The 20267-nt window shown below is 41.2% G+C and overlaps 2 protein-coding genes across 5 annotated transcripts in view; one reads left to right on the plus strand and one right to left on the minus strand.

Annotated features, from left to right (window-relative positions):
- The window catches only part of ENTHD1 (ENTH domain containing 1), a 44615-nt gene extending 28130 nt beyond the window's left edge, over nucleotides 1–16485 (minus strand). The window contains exons 1-6 of one of the 4 annotated variants that reach the window (XM_080971387.1): nucleotides 16395–16483; nucleotides 15895–16057; nucleotides 13077–13151; nucleotides 11507–11966; nucleotides 8776–8985; nucleotides 6191–6306 (exon numbers count right to left, since the gene is read on the minus strand). In XM_080971387.1, the coding sequence (XP_080827513.1) occupies nucleotides 6191–6306; nucleotides 8776–8985; nucleotides 11507–11855 (675 nt within the window). In that variant the 5' untranslated portion in view covers nucleotides 11856–11966; nucleotides 13077–13151; nucleotides 15895–16057; nucleotides 16395–16483. Of the gene's footprint in view, nucleotides 1–6190; nucleotides 6307–8775; nucleotides 8986–11506; nucleotides 11967–13076; nucleotides 13152–15894; nucleotides 16058–16272; nucleotides 16367–16394 lie in introns of those variants that run through there. The other 3 variants (XM_080971389.1, XM_080971386.1, XM_080971388.1) reach the window with 3 other exon arrangements.
- A 2577-nt stretch (nucleotides 16486–19062) lies between these two features.
- The window catches only part of GRAP2 (GRB2 related adaptor protein 2), a 57996-nt gene continuing 56791 nt past the window's right edge, over nucleotides 19063–20267 (plus strand). Inside the window, exon 1 of the mRNA XM_080971404.1 lies at nucleotides 19063–19307. The gene's annotated coding sequence lies outside the window, so the exon portion shown is untranslated. The remainder of the gene's footprint in view (nucleotides 19308–20267) is intronic.

Consider the following 20267-nt stretch of genomic DNA (forward strand, 5'->3'; position numbering starts at 1 on the left):
AGCCTGGGAAAGCGAAACAAAATCAGAGAATGTTTTGGCTACAAGGTTTACGAGCTCTTGGAGGGACTTTTCATAGCAGCCAGAGTTTAGCTGCCAGGTGCAAAAGACCGTAAACAACTTGCAGTTTGCTGCGTGAGAAAAAGAAAAAACAACTGTTGGATTTTACAGTTTGTTTGACAGTGTGAGCTGGAGGCTTGGCTTCAAGATGGATGCCAAGAAAGGGGGAGGTTTGCCTTACCCACCTCCCTTAACCAATGACAATTATTCATCTTGGTCTGTAAAGATGAAGGCCCTGCTGCAGAATCAGAGGCTTTTTGATGTAATTGAAAACCCCATCCCTGCAGCACCAACCGGAGGTTGGGAATCACGGAACGTGAGGGCCAGGACTGTTATTATTCTGTGTGTCTCAGATGATCAGTTGGTGCATGTTCAGCATTTAGAAAATGCGAAAGAGGTTTGGGACACGCTGCGTACAACGCATCAGAGAGATGCTGGTTCTTCAGCGTTGCTGTATTTTGAGAAATTGACCAATCTGAGACTTGCGCCTGATGGAGATGTTCAAGCGCACCTGACAGAAATGAAGTTTCTGCGTCAACAGATGGTGGAACGCAATTTCCGTCTTCAGGAGGAAGTGTTTTGCTTCATGATGATAAACAGCCTTAGCCGCACCTACAAGGTTGTTGCCAGTCAGCTTGGTTCCCTACCGGCCGCGCAGCTGACCGCGGAGAGAGTTTGTGCTGTGGTCCTGAATGAACACGACAGACTTGCTGCACTGGAAGAAAAGGACAGGGGGAGGGAAGAACAGAGTTCTAATTCCCCCACTGCTGATGCTACTAGGGAGCATGGTGTAGCATTGAGTGCTGTCCGATGCTACAATTGTGGACAGACTGGGCATCTACAGCGAAACTGTAAAAAGTCGCACCAGTCAAGAAGAGCAAAGAGCAGCTCTACGAAGCCTGAGGCGTCAGGCAAAAGCCGTACCAAGTGCCAGGTGAAACCTGCAAAGGCTATGATGGTGAAAGGAACCACGCCAGATGTTGGGAACTCGTTCATAATAGACACGGGCACAACGGTTCATATGTGCCTGCACAGACAACTATTTTCGACGTTGAGGAAGCAAAGCTTCACTGTGAAACAGGCCAACGGTCAAGAGTTGGAAGCAACCGGAATTGGGACTGTGTATCTTGAGAGTCTGAACTTGACTATAAGTGATGTTTACCTGGTTCCAGAACTGAGATTTAATCTGCTGAGCATGTCGCAGATTGCAAAGAAAGGACTGAAACTGTCCTATGATGCTAAAAGCTGCAAGATCTACAAAGATGGAGAACTGTTTCTTACTGCCAAAGAGAAAGATGGACTGTATTTGTTGACTTTTGATCAAAGTGATTACATGAAATGTAACTCTTCTGTTTCTAACGAAATCTCTCTTGCAGGTGTGACCAGTGTGAGCACCAGGAAGGTGACCAAGACCAAGAAGGTCGACAGAGCATTTCAGCGGGTGTATGCTGATGTGATTGGTCCTCTAGAACCATCTAGAGGCGGTGCACGATTTTACCTTGTGTGTGTGGATTGTTTCACAAATTATTCTTGGGTTTATATGATGGAGAAACCGCAAGAAACTTTAGAAAAGTTTCAGGAGTTTTGTGACAAGGTTAAAAATATGCATGATGCTAACATTGATTGTCTTTTCACAGATGACAAGCAAGTTTTTCTGTTACAGAAGTTTCAGAAGTTCCTGGATGGAAAAGGGATAGACCACAAAGTTGCAGTTTCGCAAGAAGCGTGGAACAGGGGGGTCTGTGTTAGAGTGAACAAAGAATTGCAAAAGGGGATGAATGCGCAATTGCTGAGTTCACATTTGCCACATGAATATTGGGCCGAATCGCTAGCGTCCTATCTTCATGTGTGGTTGAGAAAGGTCTCAACAGAGTTGGGATGTTCTCCTTTTGAGAAGCTGTTCAATAGAAAACCTTCTGTTGCCTATTTTAAGGTTTTCGGGTCTCATGTGAGAACAGAAGCTCCAGGTGGAGTAAAGAATGCCAGAGGCATTTTTGTGGGTTATGAAAAGGGTCTCTACAGAGTAATTTTGTCTGAATCTGGTCAGGTGATTCTCACAAAGTTCCTAGAGAGTGCTCCAAAGCAAGAGCGGATAGTACAGACATTTCCCACAGGAAACGATTCAGATGATGATGATGATTTTTCTGATGTCACAGATTACAGTGGTACTGACGATGACAGTGATAGCTCAGAGAGTTCAGTTGTAACAGTCATTGAGAGAAAATCTCACACAATGGATAGACCTTCACAGATGAAGGAAGAACCACTGATTGCTACTGGTTCTCGACAGAGTCCAAAGGTTGAACCAGTGAGCACAGAGGATCAGAACCTCATACGCAGGTCTGAGAGAGTTACAAAGGGTGTACCACCAAAGAGGTACTCAAAAGAGTTTGCTAACTTAGCTGTTGCATGTGTTGCTATTGTTAACAACTCAAAGCAGGTTGAAGCAGTGTCTAAGTCAGAGACAAAGACACAACAGAGGGTAGCTAGCCAAGGTAATGCAGAAGCACTCATTCCTTGGAAGCCAGACAACCAGAGAGGTACACTGGTGAAACCAGTGGTGGGGAGTTCCAAGGGTGGAACTGAAACAACAGGGGACTGTTATATGTATAACAACTGTTTGTTTTCTTCTCTGGATAATGTTTTGCCAATTGATGCTTTTGGGGGAGGATGTCAGGAAAAAGCACCAAGGCAAAAGCCAGCTCCAGATGGCTGGAATGCAAAACAGGATGTTATGGTTTGCAGATGTACTGTTGGAGAAAAGGTGGAGCCTATTCTCTGTACTGAGCACCGGATGTTAGCTCAGTGTGTCATATGACCTGTGCTGGAAGTACAGGGGAGGAGTTGAGACTCTTCTGATGGAGTCTGAAGGGAACAGTCACATTTCTATGTACTGTTGAGTGACAGGAATAAAACATGTAGAAAGGACTCCTGTCTGTCTCATTTCCCCTCCCTGGGGAGAATGCAGGGAGGGAGAGAAGCAGAGAGAAGCAGAGGGTGTGTTCTTCTCACCACTAATGAGAAGAATCGCCGGGTTTGTTTACCTAGCCTGCCGGGGTCGCAGACGGACGGTAAACACACAGTATCTCGCTCAATTGCCTCGGGGGAGGCCAGGTACCTCTGCCTGTGAGCTGAAGAAGATACTGACACAGGGAGCCACAGGGAAGAGCTGAATGCAGGATGGAGACCAAAGGTGGACAAACTACCCCTGAAGGAGCATGGCATGGCATGTCCACCACCAGAGGTACTACCCCTTCTCTAACACCTCATACACTTCAACTTTCAGTAGTATATTAATTATTAATTCAAATAAATCATTTGGTGGTTGGAAGACAGAGCTGCATGCAACACAACACATGCACCATTCCTTTCCCTGTGTGCTCCCAAAATCTTCTCTGCTCTAGAAAGTTCCCCAACTCTCAGGAGCAGATTTTGAGGGTGCATAGGCAGTTGCAGAAGAGAGGTGGGGAAGTTGCATTGTTCAGGTTGGTTCATATAGGTAGAGGCGGTCCTTGAGGAATTGCAGCCCTGAGCTGTTTAAGGCTGTATAGGTCAAAGCCAGCACTTTGAACTGGGCCTGGAAACTAACTGGCAACCAGTACAGTTGGACCAGGATCGGTGTAATGTGCTCAGACAGTCTTGCCCTGATGAGCAGCCTTGCCACCGAATTCTGCACCAACTGAAGTTAACTACCATGGCTAACTGCCACTAACAAACCTATCCCTCCACAGCATTTCCTAACCCCTCATTTAAAGCCATCTGTGCTGCTGGCCTTCCAAACATCCCATGGCAGCATATTTCATGATAATTTTTCTCTGTGTATACAAGTACTACCTTTGGACTGTTCTGAATGATGTCCAATTTTATTGGCTGATTCTGAGTTGTTTCATTATGACATGGGGGGGACAGACGGATGTCACAGACTTCCCACTCTCTTCATAGCAATCACAATGTTTTAAACCATAAGAAAAACTTGTTGTGGGTCTATGTTAAGAAAAGAGCCACAAGTTGCTTCATAGAATCCAGTAAATCATCCCATTGACCTGTGGTCCTCCAGATGCTGTTTGACTCCATCACCTCTGACCATTAGCCACTCTGACTGAGGCTGATGGGGGTTGGAGTCCAACAAAATATGGAGGACCACAGGTCGCCCCCCCCCCCCGCATTAAGTAATCATTCACAGACTGTAAGCCTGCATGCAGGGATTTGTTGCCTTTTAATTACTTTTATATAGTACAGAGCTTTGCAGGTGTTTTTAAGCACTGAAGAAATAATAAATACTATTATGATAGTAACTTCAAGAGCTTCAGTTATGAGGCAGTCTATAATTTCAATCAATCAGCCAACCAACTAACTAAATATTAGCCATTCAAGAGACTGAGCTGTAGATATTAATAATTTAAACAAGAAGCAGGCAAAGGTAATTAGATTCTGGAATAATTACTAAGGAGCTTGGCAATTACCAACTACAATCAGGATCCCAAAATGCTGGAACTTGTGATATTGTAATTTGCATTCTTTAAACTTATTTTGTAATAAAATTAATGAAGGAATAATATTATTAAACAAAACTCTTGCTGTTTCAGCTAGGCTACAACTACCTATGCTTATGAAAACACCACACTTTTTCACACAGATGCAAATCCACAGATTGCCTATGTACTATATACAGAAGTTAGGAATTAAATAATATTTATTGGACTTTCTTATTAGGATTTTGAGCCATAGTAAACTAAAGAACAGTTCGGCACTGAGCTGAAATAGTTTTGCATATGAGAGAAAGTCTATAGCCACTTCATCATCCATCTGTAATTAAGGACTTCACAATTTCCTATCCTGTCCTGTTTCTGAATCGAAACTGAATGGCTTGGCTGCCCATTCTAGTTTGTTCATATATGACTGAACTATTAACTTCACGCTACCCAAAGCTTTAATACTCATTTCCTACACTGGTTTGATTGACTCCCAATTCAGTAGTCGAAGGCCACATGTTGATCTAGATTGTGCTATGATTTCTAAATTATATCTGTAAATTTAGAACTGCTCAGTGCCACTGCACTTTATCTAAATTTAGGTAATGAAATTCGTAAGTAATAATCTGTGTCTAGGAAAATCTACCATGGAAAGATGCCCCAGCACTCCCCAATCCCCATTTTTTCTTTATGTAGTCCTGGCACAAATTCCTGAGCAATATACTATACGTCTCACAATTGTGGCCACAGTCAACATTACCACCAGCAGCAGGTAATGCAGTTCCAGTCAAATGACTGCTTTTGACTTCAATCTGAACCCCATTTACCTGGCAGTAAGCCCTATTGGCTTCAGGCCAATTGGCAGATCAACTCTGCATTACAAAGATGTCTGCAAACATGACATGAAGGCTGCCAACATCAACTCCGCCATGTGGGAACCCTTTGCAGATGACCACAGTGCCTGGAGACAGACAGTCAGGTCATGTATCCATAGCAGTGATCAGAGGACTACTGGGAGAGAAAAAACTTCATGGCACATCTGCAGCAGCACAACCGGACATCTTCACCTGCCCCAGCTGCAACAAAACATGTCTCTCCCATGTCAGTTTCTACAGCCACAGCATGCGCTGAAACCTTCCAACAGTTTGACTTTATCCCCAAAGGCACACTCCTCCATTGTCTCCTGAGACAGATGGATGCCAACAACAACAAACTGTTGTTTTAGATTATATGTTTGTAATGTTCATATGCCACTACAATATGTTCTTTTTTAACAGGGCCACAACTCATAAATCTTATATTTAAACAGTAATGTTCTTTAGAAGTACACGAGTGGCTTGTTGCAAGTGTTAATTGACCTCGGATTGCACAGAACAGTGGGGGGGGGGTTGATATAGGAACTTAGTCTATACGGATAGACTAATGGACCCTGGGGTTGCTGACTTCCCTCCCAAGTTACTTTATATAGGATTACCACCTAACGTTGCAGTTCTGTACACACAGGAGCAAGCCCAACTGAATGTTGCAATTGGACTTGGCTCTTAGTTAACATGCATAGGATCGCTCTGTGAATTGCAACAGGAGTGAAATACATCATAGGCACATTTGATTAAATGCCATATTCAACGATGCCTTCCCTTCAAATGCAGTGCATGATTTACCTCTGACGATACCTTGGCAACAGCATTAAGTGCTGTTGTATCTTGGACTATCTCTGCTTTGCCTGATGCCTGAACTGCCTGGCATAGTGCTCCTGCAGATGCCTTAGGGGGAACATCTGTCAAAGAAAAGTACTGTTTTAAAACATATTTTGGTAAAAAGAAAAAAAAATAGACAGATGTTAAATTTCCCAGAGTTAATTGGGCAAAAAAAAGAAAAGTCTCTCAAGTCTTGTTCAGTCCATTAGCTACAACGCTGCCTGCCAGTGGTTGGATCGGAATGCTAAAAGCTTTTATAATTTTCTGTGATAAGCAACAAACCCAGACAGAATCCTGTTTACCTGCTAACTCTGCTTATATCCTCAGTGCGTGAAACAAGTCTCATTTTTTTCAAGAGGGACAAATTAACATAAAGAACAAACTGTTCTGGTTGTTTATGTGAAAATTATATGGAAGAAACTAGAAAATTAGGGACAGTATCATTCCTCTCTCCCACCAAATATTCCAATTAGTATTTAAAAGGAGCATTATTACTGCAGCATGGCAAGCATGTGTTTCACATTATGAGCAGCTAGAAAGGGATTTAGAGACAATTTGAAAGATAATGGAAAAGTTTAAAGGCTGCAGTCCTACAGCAGGGATATTTTATGTGGAAACAAATGAAAATGGATAGCAATAAATGAATTGATGCTGCAGTTTCTGCATTAACTGCTGTTTCACGTTTGAGAGTTCTCTTGTACTCTATATCTTTTAATGGTTAACAAAGAATTGTTTAATATGATACATTTATCTGCTTGCCTAATGCTGCAGGTCCCTAGAAATTACTGTACTACAGAAGGCCATTTTCATGTTACAGCTCAGCTCACATCTCCCTCAGAGACAGACATAGCTACTGTTATTCTTGCATTGCTCTGTTTTGCTTCCATCTTTGTACAAAGATGTGACTCATATGTATGTGCACATTGTTAGAAAGTAACATGAAGCAGCAGTAAGTAAAAAGATGTCTTCAAACCTGGCTCAGCAACATAGAGAAGCTCACTTCTCAGGGTCACTTATGGTGTTTGGCTGACTGGCTTCATCTGTACATTCATTAATGACAATATGCAAACAGCATTGACTCTCACAGTAAAGAATCAGCTCCTTCCATGCCGTGTGTTTTAGGCAGAGTTGCCATTTTTTGTTCACTCCATTTTTACACAGAATCCTGACGATGTTGCCAGATTGCTGCATTTCAGTATTTTCTGGGTTGTATTCCCTTCTTTTTTCAGACCTGGTTCGTGGTGATTTTTAATTCTTGGCCATAGTGTAATTACATTTCCTATCCAGTGTGAACTAGCAAAACACCACTAAAGCTTCTTAAGAGATGTTGCCCCTTTAATTAAAACTGTCTGGTGGTTTTTCTTTAATTCATTGCTTCCTGTTTCCTCATGGGTCAAGACATACCTGAACTCATCCATCATTAGACAGCTCCTGGTTCTTTGCTAGGGAGTTTAATTCCCACTTTCCACTTTGAACCAGAAACTGCTCATTATTTTAATATTTTTTTTATTAGCACAATTTTAGTTCTGCAGTTGTGGTTGCGGGGGGAAACCCTACGAATTATAAATAATGTGCAACTGCTCTGGCTGCAAAGAGGGCAGAAAGAGACTCTAGCATGTCAGAAAGGTCAGGTTTGATGGGGTGAGTTGCAAGGGCAGACGTAATGTCAACTTGGGTGGTGAAGGAGTTTATAGGAATCAGGGAGCTCACAGTGAAGGTGGGGAGCTATGTGCTGGGTGGCTTAGCAATCGCTTAGCAGGTTCCCTCTACAGTGCCCTCAGCTTCCAAACCAGCTACACGTCTGCTCTAAGGCTGCTCTGGACTGTGCCTGCCTGTGCTTGATAAGCCACAAAAATGACTGGAATTTGATGGAAGCAGCAAGAAGCCTCCCATCATTTGGGAACCACAGGAACTCCCCTTGCTCTAGATCTGTGGCAATTGTTGCCTCATCCAGCAAGTGCTTCTGCGCATCTTTGTGCAGAATAGAGGCATCTCTGGTCACAGCATCTCTGCAGTGAGACTACAATCCTAGGTTACCATTACCATGGTATAGGGACAGGTACTGTGGGATGTTAAGGAGCATATAGGGGAATATTAAGTGCCGTGTAGAACCATTATTATAATTGCATTTCCAGCTGATTGTAGAAGAGCCATGTTTCTGCAGTGCTAAAGGGTTCTAGCATGGAAAGGGCTATTATTGGCTTTGTGCAGCATTTTACTGAATGTGGTGGTAATAATAATAATAATAATAATAATAATAATAATAATAATAATCCTTATCAGGAGACACAATAAATTAAGAGTATAAAAGAGTCCCGTGGGATCAAACCAAAGATCCAGCTCCCTCAGCATTCTGTTTCCCATGCCAAGCAGATGCCTCCTTGCTAAATCACCCAGTTGTTGGTTGGTTTGTGAAAGATGCTAACTGAGGCTAGGAGACAGGGATTTAACCAAGAATACTAAGTGGCTCTGAGGTCATGCTGGAATTTCAGTCACTAAAGCTCTGAAATGCAAATACTTGCTTTGCAATTTAAAGTAGTGCTGCTTACGTTGGATGTTCTCTGAAGGAGGGAATTCTGACACAGGATCCGAGATAGGCATTGATGGAAAGTAAGCTTTTTCAATAACCGTTGTGGGGGAAAGCATTGCATAGGAAGTGCGCCGCCTAGTCCGACGTGCAATTTCACGTTCATTGTACAACAGTTGATCATCTTTTAATAAAACAAGGACTTGCTTAGCCTTCTCCCTCACATGATAACCTGTTGAAAAAGATTAAAGAAATGATTATTTTTTTAATGTACAGTTTAGTGTAATGCTGACTAGCTCTGTTGTAGAACTCTATAGATACAGAAGATGCTGAAATTTGTAATGATGGCATGAAGCTCTTGATACCTAGGATAATGAGCTGGACAAATATTCAACAGTTGGTACATATGTCTATATATTGTAAGTATTGTTTAAACTAAGACATTATTCATGATCATATCAGAGCCCTTGTCCTCATTCAGAAAAAATATAAATATATTTTCAATGAAACAAATGTTTTAATATCTGTTTATTTATTTTAACCATCTATTATTTTAAATTGGCCATGCATGTGGAAATAAATACCAAAACATAGATACAAAGTCACTTTACAGTACAACCCTGGGTACATCTACTCATAAGGACATCCCACTTTGTTGAATGGAATTTAGTCCCATATAGGGAATTTAGTCCCATATAGGGGTGGTAACCAACTAAGTTGTCCTCAGAGTAGGTCTATTGAAATGAATGAGCATGACTGTCTATTCTGAGTAAAACGTAGTTGAATACTACCCTATGTTTGCATCTTCAGTTCCCCATGTGGGAGAAAAAGTTTGATGCTATCCTGGCTCCCATCCGAAAACACGCAAGCGGAGGACATTACTTGTAAGAAAGAGTTATTTATTCAGGCAAATAATGTTACAGGCTCATCAGCAAACATAAGACCCAGAAGTCATTGTTCAGGAGTTCAAGAACAGGGCAAGAAGTTCAGAATTAGACGGAAGCAACAAATATGTCCCAACAAGTTTTCACACCCTGCCCAAGCTTTTAAAGATGAGGTGTAACATGCTTGTTCATAAGACTTGCTCTTCTTGCAGCAATGTCTGGATTGTAAATACATGCTCCTTCAGGTTGGGTGTGCTCCTGTTTGCAAAGGTAGTGCCTGGTTCTAGACAACAAGACTGCACCTTCCTGTTCAGTTGGTGCTGCCTCTAATTCCACCTCCAAGCCCTCCGCACCCCAGCTCCACCACCCAGTGCAGCAGAAGTCAGAGTGGAGAGGGGAAATTCCCCTTCCTCGAACCCAGCTTCCCAATATTCAGCCCCCCACCCACCCTTTATTCCTCTTCCTGAGTCTGTGTCTGGCAATCCAAGCCCAATCTTGATTGCTGCAGGGCTCGCGACAGATGCCATTACAGCTCAAGCAGACCTGCTTCTGCTGACTTGGCATGGTGCTTGCAGTCCAGAGGGGATGCAAACTTGACACATGATAGCCTACATATTGCATCCATTGTATACGGCTGTCCAAATATTGCAAATTATATTTTAGCCAATTTGTGGATACACTTTACCACAGTTTGTGACTTTACCTACTACATAGATTTATATAATTTAAACTCTGCTGCAAAGAAAGATTGTTTTTCAGTTGAAATAGCTATATACTAGGTATCACTGACATCATGATTTATGTATCAGTTCCAAGTGTTATCAATCTGAAGCTAAACAGCCATTGTATCTTGCAAAATAATGAAATTATTTATTATCAAGTCGCTCTGTCACTCATGTAAATAGGTGATGAAACAATACAATAACTTTGCTTCAGTATTTCAAAAGCCATGCTGCAATTCTCCTTCAATATACGATTTTCTCATCCTGGAGAACACATAAATAAAAATACTTGGCACATCTAAATCATTAAAGCACAAATTAGGTTTGTCACAGTTGGAATTTGTTTACATGCATCATATAGGGTTGTAATTCATCTGACAGCAGATATTCATAGAAAGACTCAGAGTTGATGGACTGTTTGCTTCATCTACCAGCTGCTGATATTCTCAGCAAGTGCTGTTAATAATTTAATACATTTACTAGTGCAATACGTTAATTATTCATGGCACTAACAGTTTTTCTAGCATTACTGGATTCATATATGAATTTACATAATTTTCTTTTAATCCAACATGTCACCTATTTAATCCATCCTGCTTGATGCCTGGCAAAAAAAAATGTTAGCATCTATATTCTTTTTCAAGCAATGGATGCTTTAATAATATTTATCCTTATATCACATTTTGTACAAAGGGCCTTATAATCCTTATTTGACTCATATCATCTAGGATCTCAGCTCTTTGCAGGGTATGAGATATTCAGCCACTTGCTCCTCCGTGAGTCCGTTTTGATCTCCTATTGCAACTTTTGGTAACGTTCAAGCAGATTTTACTGCGCAATATGCAATGTCATTTCCGATCTCTTATTACCCTGTGCTTCAAATGGAGATGAGTGAATGTGAATCAGCAGTGTGTGCTGGTACTGAGCTATGGCCTCTGCCCATGTCTAAAGCGTCATAGCTTTTTAATCCCTCAGCAATTTGATAAATATGTAAATCACTTGGAGACCTTCAAATACAAGACGACACATAAGGTCATAATAAAACATAATAGTACCTTCTATGTTCCTAACAGCCAACACACACACACATTCACACAGACCACAACTTTATTTTAAGGGAATTCTGAAAGTACTTGGGTAGTTTTACCTTGATCCTTTCCTGCTTCATCTAAATGATGGAAGTCCTTCAACACCTGGATATTAAAGAAGGCCTCTTGACAATTCTGAATTACTTTCTTTGATCCATTCTTGAGGAGATAATCCAAAAGTGTGAGAGACTTGTACACATGCCTCCAGTTCTTTCCATGGTCATTCAACCTATGCCATATCATGCTCATAATCTCAGAAAGAGAGACGGCATTAAAAGTCAAGTCACTTATCTCTAACATCAGAGAACTGGAGGGGCCCCAGGGGTCATTAGATGTTGCTTCTCTGACTTTTACCTCGGCTTCAGAATAATTCTTCACAAAGTTCTTTACATGCCTCCTGAGTGCCATGAATGCGGCGAATGGTTCCTTGGTTTAAAAAAAGGATGAGAAATGCTGGGAGTTTTTTCCTGTGATGTCACTCTCTTTCTCCATTCTCCTATGGAGTAATCTACTAAGATTCTGAAAAAACAGAAGAGCAGGAAGGAGATTGTATGAGAACATGCAAGTGTTTTGAGAGAAAAGGAGTGGGTACAAAGAACTCAGAGTTGCCACTTCCTTAAAGAGATGCTCTGCCAGAGCTGACCCAGAATATTTTGCTGCTTGATTATTATTATTATTTGAATTTATATACCACACTATACCCAGAGGTCTCAGGGTGGTTCACAGAATAAAATCAAAATATAAAACCACAAAATACATAATCAAAATAAAAACAAAAACCCAATAGCTCCCCCAAACAAACAAACAAAACATTTTAAAAGGGCATAGGATGTCAATCAAATCAACCAAAGGCCTGGTTAAAAAGGAACATTTTTGCCTAGTGCCTAAAGGCGTATAATGAAGGTGCCAGGCGAACTTCCCTGGGGAGACCATTTCACAGACAGGGAGCCACTGCAGAGAAGGCCCATTCTCATGTTGCCACCCTCCGAACCTCTCCAGGAGGAGGCACATGAAAAAGGGCCCCAGAAGCAGACGTGTAGGAAGGGGGGGGCAGTTCACCCTGGGTGTCATCCAAGAGGGGAGGTGACAAAATCTCCCTGGGCGGATCGCCACTGGGTGGATCACCATGCCCCCGGGTGCACAGCATGTGCGCCACTCCAGGTATCTGAGCGGCTAGCTCTGCCGCTGCCCAGAAGATGATCTCAGGGTCCAGGTAGGTTCATATGGAAAGAGGCAGTTAGAATATCCCCATCCAGATAGGGATGTTGTTGGACCACCAGCCGAAGCTGATGGAAGGCACTCAGGGGCACTGAGGCCACTTGAGCCTCGAGCGAGAGCAAAGGATCCAAGAGAACTCCCAAGCTATGAACCTGCTCCTTCAGAGGAAGTGTAACCCCATCAACAGCAGGCAATCTCCCACCCATCCAATCTAGGGAACCCACTAATAGCACCTCAGTCTTATCTGGATTGAGGTGTAGCAGCAAATGACACTCAGGCTGTGCTCCCAGTTGTGGTGCATAATCCCCAAGGCTGGTCAGGTTATGTTGCCACCCAAGGCAGAAAATCCCACAAGTGCCTTTCCCCCACCCTAACAGTAAAAATACAACAACAGTAAAGTAAATAACTAACCATTTTTTGCTCTTTCGTGACAGCTATCTGAGGCAGCTGCTTCAGCCACCCTTACAGTAGGGCTAACCCTGGGACCTGAAAAGCAGACAGAAATACAGGTGGAGAAAGCAGCCTGTGGATTATTTTGTCTACTGTGCAGCAGTAAAAGACAAATAGCATCTCTCAATAAAAAAGTGCTAATGCAGAATAGATGAGGTTGATAGAATAGATAATACAAAATAATTATATCATTTCTCAGTAATCAGAAATCACCAATACTGTGATTATATTTGAAAACTTGAGGAAAACAATAATGAATATCTTTAGTAATCTGTAAAAGGGAAAGACACTACTGGGATGATGATATTATTATTATTATTATTATTATTATTATTACTCCGCTCATCTGGCTGGGATGATGCTAATTCTAGTTCCAACTAGGATTCCTTGACACTAATTTAATAATCTTGGTCTATCAGAACAAAACCTTTATGTTGCATATTGTTCCCATCTCTATGTTAATAATAAATGCTTATCTTCTGAGCAAAGAACTGTGTGAACTAAAGTTGTGCAAATTTAAAATATTATTACAGCTTGTATTATTTAGTTTGGATAAGAGAGCACCCAAAACAGAAAGGCTCCATTAAAAATTTGCTTTTCCTGATCCTACAAACCACAGGATTATGGACATGCTCCTTTCTCCCCTCTTTTTCATAGACTTGCTCCTCCTTTTCCCAGTTCGTGCAACCAGACTTTGCCGCAACGACCAAAATATGGGTTAGCACTAGTCAGGATCGGCTCCAAATACTGGTTTGCAAACCTATTTCAAATCATGGTTTTGGAGACAATTCATGATTAACACTCACCCACAGATGAGGATTCTGACACCAAAGGAAAACAGGAAAGGTACATCAAGCATATTCATTGTGCAGCTTTCATCATATACTAAAGACAGATCTCTTTACCCTGGACTTTGACAGTTAAAGTATTTTGTTTTGTGGGAGGAGGGAGCATGCAACTTTACAGCCCATTCTTAATGGTTTGGCAGATCAGAATAATCATGTCTGAAATAAAACAAGACCGTGCAAACAACTCTACTCTGTGTTAGGCAAATTATTAATCTGCACAGTAGGTTCTGCTGCTTCAGAATAATTCATGGGGGCTGCACTGGCTCCATGTAAGCAACAGAGAGAGAGAGAGAGAGAGAGAGAGAGAGAGAGAGAGAACATTTAAGATCTAGGGCATGGCCACACTTGACCCCTTCCAGAAGTTTTGGGACTACAACTCCCATCAACACTAGCTAACAGGACCTGTGATCAGGGATGATGGCAATTGTAGTCCCAAAACATCTGGAGGGCCAAGTTTGGCCATGTCTGCTAGGCGTTCTGTTGATCCTGATCTCACATCGCCAAAGCAGAAATGTAGGACCTTTTTATGCATCTGCAGAAAATGAACTAATCATTTCTTGTCATCTAACATCCTGAGTGGCTCTAAAATTAAGAGGAAATGAAAAAAGGAAAGCCAAAGCCTTTGCTAAACTGTGCAACAGTGTTTCTGTGTACTGATTAGCTTGACTGTTGGGTTTCACAGCTGGCACTAGCAACTAGGAGAGCATTTAAGTTGTTGCAGTGAGGGCATAAAAAGAGTATGCAGCCTCCAAAGAGTATAAATCCTTGTGAATTGCTAGTTCACAGCTTTTATGAAATGTTCCTCCATCTCCCTTCCCTTCCCTTCTTTTCATTAGTTGGCATCAGGGTGGGTAGGTCTCTGTGCAATTCCTGACTGAGTCACCAGGAAATATTGTCACAAACATGTATCAAATTGATTTCAAGCTCTGACATGCACCCAGCCTCAGCCAGAGATACAATCTATAATCACATTTTACATGCGCAAATGGCAAAATATTAAAATTCATGACAAATGTGTTGCTTGTTTTTCATCTCGCATACTAGTGTATCCTAACAGCGTTGTCCTTTCTGACCACTATTATGTTTCAATTAAGTGTGTTTTAAATCCAAGGCTAAGTTGGAATTTGAAGTAAAAATGTCACCTTATTAATTTTCCAAAAAATACACAAGGATAATTATCCTTTTGATCACAGAATACACAACCTCAAGTAAGCTAGATGGAAAATGTAGTGTTTTAATTAAGATTTGTTGGAAACAAAAAACAAAGATGCTAAGACACAGGAGAGAAAGGAATCTTTATTAGATGGGTACTATACATTCTACCACTTGCCATTTCTCCTTGTTTGCACTTCAAATGCAGCCGATTTTATCTGCATTGCTCATGCAGAGAAAATTTTCATTTTATAATGTGTTTCAACGAATCTATTAAAAATTTCAATCAAAGGATTTGTTCTTTGGTTTGTATGTGTCACTCTCTCCTTTCAGGCAGAGATGCACTGTGACATTGGTTATCCAGCAGCAAATATTGATCTGTTTTTTCACAAGCCAAAGATAACTCTGTTGGAATCATAACTTGCTACAAAGGAACAGTTGACCCTACTGCGTTTTTGTGAGTCAATCCCAGCCTGTTTTGATTTTTATGAGACTACTTCTATAATTTGTTATTACAGTGCTCTCCTGACCAACAAACGTAAGTCAATATATAGCATAATACTGTAACACAGTTGTTTGGCAATAGCGTTCCAGGAGGCAGTAAAATTCAACCAACACACTACAATAAAATAAATTAAAAATAAAAAGAAGTATAAATAACAGTTGCAAATCCACAATAAATTATCTGGGGGAAATTTTACCTTTCCCCCAAATACTTGCCAGCATATTATAATCTTAACTGAGCTCATGAAAACCAAAATCAAGTAAGTTTGCCTCACCTCTCTAGAAACAAAGCTTTATAAACTGGCTCACTTTGTAGAAAGGCCCTCTATGCTTGCTCTGAGACACACATATTGGCGTCAACATAGTAGAAAATAGATGGCAATCCTTTTAACATCCCACACTCCTGGGTATATTTTTTCACATGACAAAAGATAAAACCTAGTACACACAGAACGGTTTTATAGTTTCAATCCTCAGTATATAAAAACATATTTTTTATATTATCACATGGGTTATCTTATGCTACTGATATTAGATATTATATTAGTCTTATTGCTGATTTTTGTTTCAGCTGGGTGGAGTAAAAATGCTATAAATCCAACATAAATAAGACAGTTCGTTTTTAGTAAACCACACAGTATATAGAGACACACCAAAAAAAGAGAGAGTACAAACTGGGTTCCGAAAGGGAACTTTCCACCCTCTGCTGAGCTTTCTCCAAACTACCAATCACAGCCCCATACAGAGTATTTTTCCTCCACAAATTTTGTCCTACCTGGCAAAACAACTCAGTTGTGACAGTTAAGACATTTCCCCCATGTATTTGAAACTGCCATCAGTCATTTGCAGAGCCCACCCACTCCTACTCACCTTCCAATCAGAACGTTGATTCTAAAGCCCCTCCCATTTCCTTGTTTGCCATTTAGAGATTGGTTGGTCCACAGCTTCTGTCACTTGTCCTAGGCCCTACCTTCTACAATTCCCAATAGCTGACAGCTAGCAATTCCAGCAGCAAACAGTCACCCAGTTCCACAAGAACGGAGCGGTTTCCTTCCCAGGCAGAAAATAAGGAACAAACTGTGTGCACAATTGTGCAGCCTGCTAATCACTGGCTCGCCTTTATAACAAGTGTACTGTGCTGATTTTTAAAATGAAAGATTGTTTGAAAGACCTAGGCCAGAACTAGTTCACTCCTCTGGTTTGAGATTTGGTGTGAACTGACAAATGTATTTGCATTAGTGTTTCCTACTAACAAAGATTAAACTGCATCTAAATTTTTAGGATGGGAAATTGACATCTGCAGTACTGGGTAAAGATTTGATTTTGATTCTATCATTTGGGAATTGAAACTGTGATCCTGTTTGCCTTTCTCCACCTGGATGGTCACAGCTGGCCAAGTTTGGGCCAGATGTTAGATCTGTGCATGACATAACAAATATGAATCTAATCATATGTCAGTTACTAGAAACATGGGAACATGCATATCTAGTACAGTATGTGAAACGCCCTATCTAGGATTCCTTGTAGGCTTTTAGCTACTAGTCCAAGTCAGCCCTGTGATGGAAATCTCCTGATTAGCTTCACCTTGTTGCTTCTGAAATGATTAATATTGATGCTACAAAGATTATGCTGAAATGATTGACTCTACCAGGATTAATGCTGCTGCTGATTAGCCTTTGTAGAGTGTTTTTTAAATAATTTTAGTGTGTTGTTATATGATATATATATAACTTTGATCTTAGCTGAAAGACAGATTTAAAATAAAGAAATATGAGGAGTAGCTGAGAAGCTGCATAACTAGCAACCAGATGCAATCATGCATCTGCCTTGACATTGTCCATTGTTTGCACTGATAAATAGGTGTACACAACTTTCCCAGCAGTGCTGTGATTTATTAATCAGAACGTCAAATCACAACCTAGAGAGGCGTTCCTGTTTCGTGATTCTGACAGCTCCATCTCGTACTATCTGCTTTTCCACATTTAGGTTGAGTTTCCTACCATGCTCCCACCAGAAGGTGGGATTGTTTGCTATGAAACACATATCACATTGACAAACATGTAAACAGAGATATTCTTTCAAAAGTATGAAATCTATGGTGATTTTTTAAGGCAACGTTATGATAATCAAATCTGTCAAATTACCAGTGTGTGTGGATGCAGCCTTAATTTTAAGCATCCAGAAAATAAATCTAGAGGCCACAATTCAGCAGAAATTGGGGTTCACAAACACTTTGATTTCATGTTTTTAGATATGTTGTAAGCCGCGCAGAGTGGCTGGGGAAACCCAGCCAGATGGGTGGAGTATAAATATGATGATGATGATGATGATGATGATGAACATAAGAAGATCCCTGGTGGATCAAACTGAGGGTCCATCTAGTATAATATTCTGTGCATAGTGGCCCATGGAAAGCCCACAAGGAGGGTGTGAGCGCTACAGAACTCTTCTCACTTATATTCCTAAACAAAGTTGGTGGCCATTACTAAAACTCATGGTAGAAAATTCTATCATTTTAGTGTGGGTTGCCAAATTAAACATGACACTATATTGCATTAATGCAATTAATGTGTCTAGGTTTTGACCCTTTGGGAGGCTTAACCCTTTCCTCACATGTTTAAATCCCAGTGAAAATCATCCCTCATCCCACCCTTTCCAGTGAAGTGGCTATTATTCATAGGAGGGAAATGCAATGCTATTGCCAATTCAGTGAAGCAAACAGCATTCTTCAGTCCCTATAGAACAAACTAGATATTACACAGGAGATGCACGAATAGTTTCCCAACACTGGTGATTGCCAGCAGTAATAACCAGTGGCTTCTATTTGGAACAAATGGCCTTCCAAATGGTACTGGACTACTGTTCCCATGACCCTGACCATTGGCTAATGGGAATTGTGGTGCGACAACAGCTGGTGGGTCCCTGGCTTAGACAGAAATCATATATATTCACGTCAGATAGATTTTTCAAGAGCTTTTAGCCATGATAGCTAAATGGAACTTCTGTGTTCAAAGGCAATGTGTTTCATAATATTAGGGGTTCCCCCCCAAGCAAGGAGCTCACCCACCACTTGTCCCCCCCCCCCATTTCTGAACTCTTGTCATGAATATACGCTGTTCTTCTTCACCCACCTAGAAAGATACTTTGCCCCTCTGTCCCCCCCCCGCCACCGCCCAAATTTCCCCGTTATGCCACTGATTATTTCCCATGCTGTGTGACGTTGTAAAATAAGAGGAAATCCAAATATACCAGAGATGTGGCAATCCCATGCACAGGGAAATTTCTCAGCTTCACGGAACTGCAAAACCATACATCACTTGACAGTGAGAAAAAAATAATGAGAACCACAGCAGTTAACTAGCTCTTAGCCAACACCCAGCTTTCCGAGTTGTCACATCTGAGTTCCTCCATGGCTTGTGATTGTGGTTTCCTTCTTAATTGTGTGATTGGCTGAACCCCCTTGCGAGTGGGTAAAGGAGGGGGGAGTCGTAAGTGGTGAAAGCCTAGTGTGACAGTGAATGGCTTTGAAAAAAAATATACTTTGCAAGGGTCTAGTCTGAAGGAGAGAGTGAGGCTGGTCATGTGTCATGGAACTCCATCATAGTTTTACTTCGTAAATTCTGCAAGGACGAGATCTAGTAAAGAGGAGCAAGTCACCTCTCTTTTCCAGCCCAATCTGCTACCAGAGGTATGTGGTTAATGCTTGCTTATGATTAATGAACATTAGGCAGAATGGGTAAGACCTGCAATAAAAGGCTGCAATACATAATGATCCTGCCAAGTGCTCTAGCCAGTGGGAATGGGGGAGAGATTCAAAATAGTTAGCATAACCTACATAATTCACCCTTTCCAAAATAATATGTGGGCCAAAACATCCTTCAAAATTTGCACTTTTCCGAAATTTGCACTGCAGTTCTCCAGTCAAGCAACAGGTACAAAATGCATATACTAGGGTAAAGTGTGCATTAAAAAACGAAGATATTGGTGAAAATAACATACAAAAATACAGTGCATTACAGAGAATTGCCATGCAAAAATGTATATGTAATGCAAAATTGCATACAAATGCGTAAGTTAGGCTACATTCATGTTAAAATGCTGATGAATTTTCATGAGGTCTTAAAAAAAAATACAGACTGATGTGGAAATGTGGAGAATTGAACATAAGATTGGACAAACAAGAAACTGATAGATATTGAAATTGACAGATTTGTCCTTCTCTACTAGCCAGCCATGTTTTATTTCAGGATATTCCATTCCATTCTGCCTCTCCCACCAAAGTTTTCTATTTCTTTCTCCCCCACCCTCTGCATTCCCTGGGTGCTGAACATGCTCAGTCCTCACTTGGATTTTTTTTTGGGGGGGGGAGGGGGGTCCCCCTGGGTTTACATTTCCAAACAATTCCTGCCCCCACTTCTGCAAACCTTGGGGTTTGCATGTTGATAGCTGCCTATTGTGTCCATTTTGGCTACATTCCTAATTCCAGATCTGAGCCGCGCTGTTAGGGTCGAAGCAGATGTGATACTTGTCACATAGCTTACCACTGCACAGTTAGATTTTATTTAACAAATAGCTGGTCTTAGGGCAGGGTGGGGGATGTGTGTGTATGTGTGTGCACCACGACCAGATCAGGACTATGAGTTGAGAG

Source organism: Podarcis pityusensis, assembly GCF_964106645.2.
Source record: "Podarcis pityusensis genome assembly, chromosome: 10".
In the NCBI taxonomy this organism is placed as follows: domain Eukaryota; kingdom Metazoa; phylum Chordata; class Lepidosauria; order Squamata; family Lacertidae; genus Podarcis; species Podarcis pityusensis.